Source organism: Echinops telfairi, unplaced genomic scaffold, assembly GCF_000313985.2.
Source record: "Echinops telfairi isolate 266 unplaced genomic scaffold, ASM31398v2 ScPeMD7_7469;HRSCAF=8507_1, whole genome shotgun sequence".
Lineage (NCBI taxonomy): Eukaryota > Metazoa > Chordata > Mammalia > Afrosoricida > Tenrecidae > Echinops > Echinops telfairi.
In genome coordinates, this window is record NW_022111373.1 from 81,867,038 (window position 1) to 81,876,197 (window position 9,160).

Genomic DNA, 9,160 nt, shown 5'->3' on the forward strand with positions numbered 1-9,160 from the left:
ACCTGATCCCTTCGACACCTCGTGGTTGCATAGGCTGGTGTGCTTTTTCCATGTGGGCTTTGTTGCTTCTGAGCTTGATGGCCGCTTGAATACCTCTATTTTTAAGAATATGCTTACGTATGAAAGTACGTTCTTTTCGTTTTAACCATTTATAAAATTCTGAAATGTTTTTCTACAGAGTGGACTTATGTTTTCCAACCAGTTTACTATGTACACAATATTTTAGTTAATGCTGAAAATGTTAAGTTACTTTTCATTTGGAATTTCCAGTGCTTGAATTACTTAAAAGGAGAAAATGTTTTAGTTGGGGTTTAAGTGATTAATTCCATAAAAAAAATAAATAAAAGCCCTTAATCTCTACAACAGTTACCTAAATTTGTCACCCTAAACAAAAAAATCCTGGCACAGGTATCTAAGTTGGGGTATAAAGCGAACATGTAGTGGTGTATAACAGCTCTCCAGAGACACGGTAATGAAAGACTACTGTGTGTTAGCGCAAGGCATTTCTGGTGTGAATACTGCATCTTAGGTGCCTAAAGGGAATGACGACGACAATGGAAGTGACAGCTACTATGTACTGCACAGTCATCACGTGGCAAGGACTACTCTAAGAACTGTACACAGGCTGGCTCTATCACAACCCAAACACTCACCACCATCAAGTTGACAGACTCACAGCAACCTTACAGAGAGAGAAGAACTGCCCTGGTGGGTTTCCAAGGCTGTAGCCATTATAAAACCTGCAGTGACTGGTGGGGTCAAACCACTAACTTTTGGGTCAGTAGCTGAGTGTTTTAACCACTGTACCACCAAGGCGTCTTTCATAGGAAGGCATTATTATCTTCACATTACAGACTAGAACACTAAGGCAAATAAAAATTAAGCAGCAGGCTCAGAGTTAGTAGGCTAGATTCCAGAGGCTACATCTTCATTCCTACTTTATACCTGCCTCTCAATGGCACTTTGTACTGGGCTCTTGGGCACATCTCTATGTGTGATTTGTAAATCTTTCAGAATAAGGTTAAGATAATTACATGCATCCTTTTAAACTTTCTTTCCTCTTCTGTATTTTTAAACATTCTAACATCTCACCATTCTACTTTTGATGTCTAAATTTTCAAAATATGGTATTAAAGTCAAGGACAAGTAGTAATAAAAATGTTAGACTATTCATTAAAATCATTTGTTAAGTACCTTCGACCAAGGAATGAGCATTATAGACTGGCCCACTGAATGCAAAGTTGCTAGGATAAAGAATTCTGAAAAGAAAACACCAACAGGGGAGCGGGGAGGGAGGGGAAAATTGAGGACCTGATGTCGGGGGTTTAAATGGAGAGAAAATGTTTTGAGAAACGATGTACAAATGTGCTTTACACAATTGATGTGTGTATGGATTGGGATAACAGTTGTATGAGCCCCTAATAAAATGTTAAAAAAAAAAAAAAAAGAAAACACCAACAAACAAACAACCCCCCCACCCCCAGGAAAACAAAAACACTCACCTGGTGTTTGGTAATAGGTTTTCCAGAAGAAAATGGCTTTTGAAACAAAACCATAAAAAATGCAGCCCTGTTAATGTAAATATTAAAACATTAAAATGTATTGATATTAACCAAAATGAAGTATAAGGTATGGTTTTAAGTTAAGGCATGAATTTTTAAAAAACATACAAAACTTGACGAGTATGTTATCCTCTAATGCTGGGGGTGGTGTGAAGTGGATGGGATACGTTTTTTCTGCCAACATTTTGATAATTATAACATCTTTTGCAGGCCATACTGGTCAAACATTTAATTAACTCATCCCTAATGTGATTCTTTGGTGAGGCCCGTGAGGTTAGCTGGTACTGATGATTTCAGGGACCTTATACAGCCATGGGCTGGGACATTCCACAGCCTTGCTCTAAGAAATCCACTAAGGAACTCCACTTACTCTAAGAAGGTTCCCATCACAACATCCTGGAAAGGTTTCTTTTGGAACTGATTTCAGAGGTGTTCAAAAGCCACAAAAGGAATCTCAGTGCTTTTTAACACCCCATAAAAAATTCACCTCTTCTCCACAATTCAGTAATACATTTTGAGATAAAAGGCATGAAGTACTAGTTAATATGTACCTATCTTTCACATTCCCCAGTTTTAGATAAAAATATCCAACTCATGAATCACCTTCTAGAATGATCAACATTTGCACCCTAAACAGTCTTTAATAGTTTTATTAATGTAGAAGGTGTCACTGTCAATATCACTGGTCCAGAGAATCTTTATTTAGAAAGGATTTCATACCAGAGAAAATAATATAAACTTCATACTGTACTTGAAGAAGACCCAACAACACAGTAAAAAGCCCCGTTTAGTTTAACTTCAAAAATAAGGATTATTTGTGCCAAGACAAGCTTCAGATAAGTTTCTGTGCCTGTCAGCTGGCTGAGTTATGGCAATACTATGGCCCAGGGCTCCCTGAGACCCTTTCAAGGCACCTGCAAGGTACAAACTATTTTCCTTTTTGATATGAAAAGATACATAGATGAATATGCAGAAATAAGTGAGCTCAGCTTCAGTAGCTATGGAATGTTTCCTATCAGCTTCTTCATTCCTCAAGACGGCCATCTTCCTTCTTTTGGCTCTTCTGTGAGGTTTCCTGGACCTCCCTTACAATGTTTGATCCATCTCGATACCGTTGTTTCATGTGGGGCAACAATCCTATAATCTTGTTGCAACACTTCAGTGTTTTGAGAAGATTGTTCCCGTAAGTTTTTTAAAAAATTTGATATTAAAAAAAGATACACAGAAGTTATTTTCTCTTTTCATTTTCACTCTTGTTTGTACGGGGAGGTTTTTAGAGGCTGGGTGACATGAGATATCAGACAGCTAAAGTAAAAGTCTGTGTTCTGGCACGCTATTAAGAGTACAACAATCCCCTTTCTAATAACTCTGTGGCCTAACCATAGGTATTCTTCTATGCATATGCACATTTCTAAATAAAATTTTTGCCAGGAAGAATACATTTCACAAACCAATTTATGTAAATTTTCTTTAAAGATTCTCAGCTAAAACAGGATCCCCGCCCCCCCTTCCCCCGCTAAAACAGAATTTATAAAGAAACTTTAAAGTCATAAAAAAATAGAACCAAAATGCATACACACTTACCCAAGTTTTAATATAAAAATGAATTGAACAATGTGAACTGCTTTTAGGAGATCATATGATTCAAAAAGTCCCACAGCCTTAAAACATTTGGTGAAACATAGCAACACAATATACTTTGTTAATCTGAAAAACAGAAGCAGAAACAGGTTTTAGTATTGCTGAAATCACAAAGCACCCCGTGGCCTTTGTTTTTCTTTTACATTAGTAGAAGGCTAGTAATCACTGGTGTAATAGTAATCACTGGTGTCCCCATTGGGTTGCCAATTGCAAGATCAGCTGTTCGAATCCACCCGGTGCTCTATGGGAGAAAGGCTTTCTGCCTGCATAGATTCGCAGCTTCAGAAACCCACAGGGGCAGCACTACTATGCCCAATGGGGTCACTAGGAGTAGAACTGGGTGGATGACAGCTGAGATCTGGTTTTACATAAGTCACAGAAATACAATAAAAAAATACATAAAAATACCTAAACTCATCACCCCATGAGACAGCTACAGTTACTCTTTCAGGTTGGCAAAATTTTTCAATGTTTTTATTAAAGAAACAGCCAAACTAAAACGAAAAATGCTCTTGGTTAATTAGGTTGCCTAAGCTGTTTTGTCTGGAATCCTGGAGGCCTAGTGCTTACATGATGGGCTGCTAAAGGAAGGTCAGCAGATCAAAGCCACCGCTGTTCTGAGGGAGAAAGATGAAGCTTTCTACTCCCATAAGATTTCGTCTCAGAAATCCACAGGGGCGGTGCTACGCTCTCCTGCAGGGTCACGAGGAGTTGAAAAGGACTCTGTAACAGGGAGAGGCTATGTTGTAACCTGCTTTTTAAAACTGCAAGTACTCCAGATAAATAACAAGCAAACAAACCCTACTGTTGAGGAACTTGAAGAATAAAGGAAGGAGACAGAAAACGCAAATGCAGTCCTCTAAAAGAGAGGGGCAGAAAAGGGGTCAGAATGCACCCAGTCAAAGGTGGAAAAGCTGTGAGACTTAGGAAAAACAAGGCTGTCCCATCGAGTTCAGGTTTCACGGTACTAGGGAGGGTCTTTGAGCATCACTGTACTGAATGAAGCTCAGCTCACTTTACTGCTGATGCGTAAAGTGCTGGAGGAAAAGCAAACCTGTTGTCATACAGTTGATTCTGACTTGTGATCCCTTAGGGCAGGAACCAACTACTCCCCAGAGTTTGCACAGCTGTAAATCTTTACCAAAGCTAATGTCTTTCTTTTGCAAAGAGAACTGGTAGGTTTGAACCACTGACCTTTTGATTAGCAGGTGGGCGCTTAACCCCTGCATCATCAATGCTTCTTTTATCAAGAGAAAAAAAACACAACAAAAACAAACTCCCTACTGCTGAGACCATTCTGAGGCATAGTGACCTTGTATTGGATTTATGACACTGTAAATTCATGGTTGCTGACATCCTTTGGCTTTCTCCTGAGGAGCACTGGTCTCAAACTACTGATCTTGAGGTTAATGGCCTAATTCATAGCTCACTACATCACCCAAAGTGTTTAATCAAGTTAAGGATAAAGAATTAAATGTAATTTCTAAACCATTTCCATTCTAAAGTATTAACAAGAACTTTAAATGGCAAGATTTTAATACATGGAACATTATCAAAGAACCCAAACTCACTATCAAGTTAATTCTGACTCCTAGCTACGTACTCTATAGGCAGAGCAGAACTGATTCCCTGTGGGTTTCTGGGACTGTGTATCCTTAGGGAGCAGAAAGCCTCATTTTCTCCTGCCGAGCGGTTGGTGGTTTTGAACCGTGGACCTTTTGGTTGGCAGCCCAACACATAGCCCATAAACCATTACACCATCAGGCGTCCTCCATATGGTACATCAGTTTACATGAAACACTTCTTGATACTCTTTTACTATTGGTTTTCTGAATCTTTAACTTCTACTTTGATTCTAAAACAGATTATTAACACTTTTGAATACCCAGTTTTCGTAACACTTTAACCATCTCCAGTTCCAGGTACATCCTTCCATACATTCTCTTTTGCATGTCCCCGGATGTACACACATTATTTTTTATCATCCACACATTCAAAATTGTAATGTATACTTTATTCAGTTATGTGACTTTTGATATAATGAGGGGATCTGAAAAGTTCACAGAAAAATGGAATTAAAAAAAAAGGAATGTTTCCAATAAACAAGCGGCCAACTAGGTCAGAAACAACAAAGCCCATATGGAAGAAGCACACCAGCCTGTGTGACCACAAGCTGTGGAAGGGATCAGGTATCAAGCATCAAAGAACAAAAAATCATATCATTGTAAAGGTGGGTGAGTGCAGAGTGGAGACTCAAAGCCCATCGGTAGGCAACTGGACACCCCCTTACTGAAGGGTTGTGGGGAGGAGATGAGCCAGTCAGGGTGCAGGGTAGCAACGATGAAACATATAACTTTTCTCTAGTTCTTACATGCTTCCCCCCCCACCCCACCCCCACTATCATGACCCCAATTCTACTTTACAAATCTGGCTCGACCAGAGGATGTACATTGGTACAGATAGCAACTGGAAACACAGGGAATCCAGGATGGATGACTCCTTCAGGTGAGAGTGGTGATGCCTGGAGGGTGGAGGGAATGTGGGGTAGAAAAGGGGAACCGATTACAAGAATCCACGTATGGCCTCCTCCCTGGGGGATGGACAGCAGAGAAGAGGGCGGGGAGACGTCGGACAGTGTAACATATGACAAAACAATAATAATTTATGAATTATGAAGGGTTCATGAGGGAGGGGGGAGTGGGAGGGAGGGGGAAAATGAGCAGCCGATATTAAGGGCTCAAGTAGAAGGCAAATGTTTTGAGAATGATGAGGGCAACAAACGTACATATGTGCTTGATACAATGGATGTATGTATGGATTGTGATAAGAATTGTACAAGCCTCCAATAAAATTACTTAAAAAAAAGAGAATTCTTCCATGAACTTTTGAGGTTCCCTTGCTTACGCTGCTCTTTTGTTAGCACTTTGGATTAGGGCAGTGGTTCTCAACCTTCCTAATGCCGCGACCCTTCATACAGTTCCTCATGTTGTGACCCCCCCAACCATAAAATTATTTTCGTTGCTACTGCATAACTGTAATTTTGCTACTGTTACGAATCAGGTGACCCCTGTGAAAGGGTTATTCGACCCCCCAAAAGGGCGGCGATCCACAGGTTGAGAACTGCTGAATTAAGGAAATAATTTTTAAAAATTATTTTTGATTGGGAGTTAATACATATATCATTCCATAGTTCAATCACATCAAGTAATATTGTACAATTGCTACCACAATCAGTTTTGAAACATTCTTTCCCTTCCTGGACTTCTGGACATCGTCTCCTGTCTCCCTTTTAGGCACACCCCAAACCGGGGGTTCATAAACCAAAAAATAGAAAAACATATAACACAACTTCAAGAGGACGACCCCAATGATCTAATACATCTGAAAACAAATGAGATAAACCCTAATATGAACAAACAAAAAACAGAGAGAATGCTGAAAACCAGATGAGGTCCGGTGTGCATCAACAGGGGGATCAACTGACAAGATTTCAATAAACTTTTAAAAACCCTCCTGTATGTCCTGGGCAGAAGATGAAATACTAGCCAAGGCCAAGTAATCATATGCTGACGTGCTGACTTTCCTAATTCATGTTAGGAGGCAAACGACTCAGGGGTTCTTCATTTACTACAGGGTGAAGATGGTGGTGTGGTAGGGAGGTTCTTAAAAAGGCAGTAGCAAAAAAAAATAAAAAAAAAAAAAAAAAAAAAAATAAAAAGGCAGTAGCCCTGTCTCTTCCCTCAAGCCTGAGGCACTACCCTCTGGGCAACAAGGTGAGCCAGCCAATCCATCTCCCAAACTATAAGTCATTATTGTCATTAATTAGAATCACCAAGGGGATGGCATGGGTCTTTTCCGGGAAGGGTTAGAGAATTCTTTAGTTCTCTAAACCTGGATTACCAAAATTCACTAATGTCAGCTGGGTTGAATTCAAACCTCCAAGAAAAGATAAGCCCACTGCCAGCAGATCCAAGTTCACTGCTTAAATAAAAAGGGCAGTGTGTACAATTTAGTGTCAACTCATTCAACAAATGTTTAGCTGCCTACAATGTGGAGGGCACTATGTATGGTGGGCACTATTCTCGGATTATTTGCTCAGCATGCAGATGAAAGCAGTACAGGGAAAGGATACTTGGGGCATGCTATCAGCGGGAAGCATGTCCTTCTCCCAAGGTAACCAAAACCACACTCACTGCCATCCAATCGATGCTGACTCACAGCGACCCTCCAGGGCAGGGTACACTGCCCGTGAGTTTCCTAGACTAACTCTTTATGGGAGTAAAAGGTCCTCTTTCTCCCAGGGAGCAGCTGGTGTTTTAAATGACTGACCTTGAGTCAGCAGCCCTACACGTAACCGCTACACGACCAGGGCTCCTCGTGCTTGGTAAAGGGTCCATGAAACAGAGGAAATCGTAGCTGCCACAATGGACTCAAACACGGGAGTGACTGTGAGAATAGCACGGGACTGGCATTCTGCTGGGCATGACACAGAACTGATTTGATGGCAACGAACAACACATGGGCTTTAGAGTAATTCAGATTCTTAATTCTACAGGTAGAGGAGCCCAGGTGGTGAGTTGTGCACGGAGTTGCTAACCATAAAGTTAGCAGTTTAAACCCACTGGCCACTCTGGGAGAAAGACAAGGCTTTCTACTCCCATAAAGTTAAGTCTTGGAAACCCACAGGGACAATTCTACTCTGTCCTGTAAGGTGGATCTATGAGTCCAGAATCAACTCCATGATGATGCGTTTGGCTTTGAACTCCACATGTACTAGTGTGTGAAACTTTTCTAGATCTCCATTCACCCTATGTGTGAACACTTGCACCCACCCTCCCAAACCAGTTGCTGTTGAGTGGATTGCAATTGAGTGAGGCTATGTATGTCAGAGCAAAACTATTCTCCATAGGGCTTTCCGTGGCTGATTTTTCGATAGATTGCCAAGCCTTTTTCCCCAGGTGCCTCTGGGTAGACTGGAGACTTCAACCTTTTGGTCAGCAGTCAAGTGCCTTACCTGTTTGCCCCTCCCACGACCTGCCAGATTCCCTCACGTTCTGTATATACATACAGACATGTACAGATTCTATTTTTCTTTTTAACTGTTTGAGGGTAAGCTACACACATCATACCTCTTTCCCCCTAAACACCTGCCCTTCCTAAGACAAGGGCATTCTCAAAAGACCAGTGCAGCCGCCAACCGTGGGGAATTTAACACTGACAGGACACTTTGGTCTGCTGCTCACAGTCCGATATTTTTCAGTTGACTCAGAAATGCCCCTTATAGAATTCCCTACTGTATTTAGTTGTCATATGTCAATCAGTTACACGTGAGTTGCTGTGATATACAAAGGAGCGGCTCAAAACCAAGTAGAAAATGAAACTCATCCTACCCAAAGTTGGTTTAAATTGGTTTCGCACTGTGCCCTCTCCTTTTTATGTCAACAGTTACTAATATAACCACTGCTAACAGCTGTAAAGAATTTATCAAAGGTAATCCTTAAATCTTAACAGCAGCCCTGAAGACTGAGCAAAGGCCAAGTTCACTAAGAACGAAGGCCATGACAACTAACGCTAGGCACACCGCGGGAAATGGCCTCTAGGAGGTGAGCAGCCCCAGAACTTGGGCGCGCACACTGGACCGTGGCCACAACCCTCACCTTTTCGGGGTTGGTGAAAGGATTGAAAGCAAGGGGGAGCGTTCACTTTTTACTCGATCAATACGTCGGTCTGAACTTTCTGACCCTAAGAACATATTTCTTCTTTAAACAACGAAAAAGAAAGCCAGGTCAGGGGGCTGGATCCTGGGGGAGGAGCTCGGTCCCCTGCACCGCTAAGGATACGGGTTTGCACTGTGGCTTCTGCAACCGGAGGGAAGCCGGGGACTCCCCTTCCTCGAACTCGGCGCAGCCAGACGTCAGCCCAGCCGAGCAGTTTGGAAGCTAGCGTTCCAGGGAGGA

The 9,160-nt window shown here is 41.5% G+C and overlaps 1 protein-coding gene across 1 annotated transcript in view; it reads right to left on the minus strand.

The window, feature by feature from the left end:
• SLC30A5 (solute carrier family 30 member 5) overlaps nucleotides 1-8,971 on the minus strand; it is a 38,007-nt gene extending 29,036 nt beyond the window's left edge. The window contains exons 1-3 of the mRNA XM_004703557.2: nucleotides 8,861-8,971; nucleotides 3,147-3,269; nucleotides 1,503-1,569 (exon numbers count right to left, since the gene is read on the minus strand). Of these exons, the coding sequence (XP_004703614.2) occupies nucleotides 1,503-1,569; nucleotides 3,147-3,269; nucleotides 8,861-8,955 (285 nt within the window). The 5' untranslated portion in view covers nucleotides 8,956-8,971. The remainder of the gene's footprint in view (nucleotides 1-1,502; nucleotides 1,570-3,146; nucleotides 3,270-8,860) is intronic.
• Nucleotides 8,972-9,160: the final 189 nt, after the last annotated feature.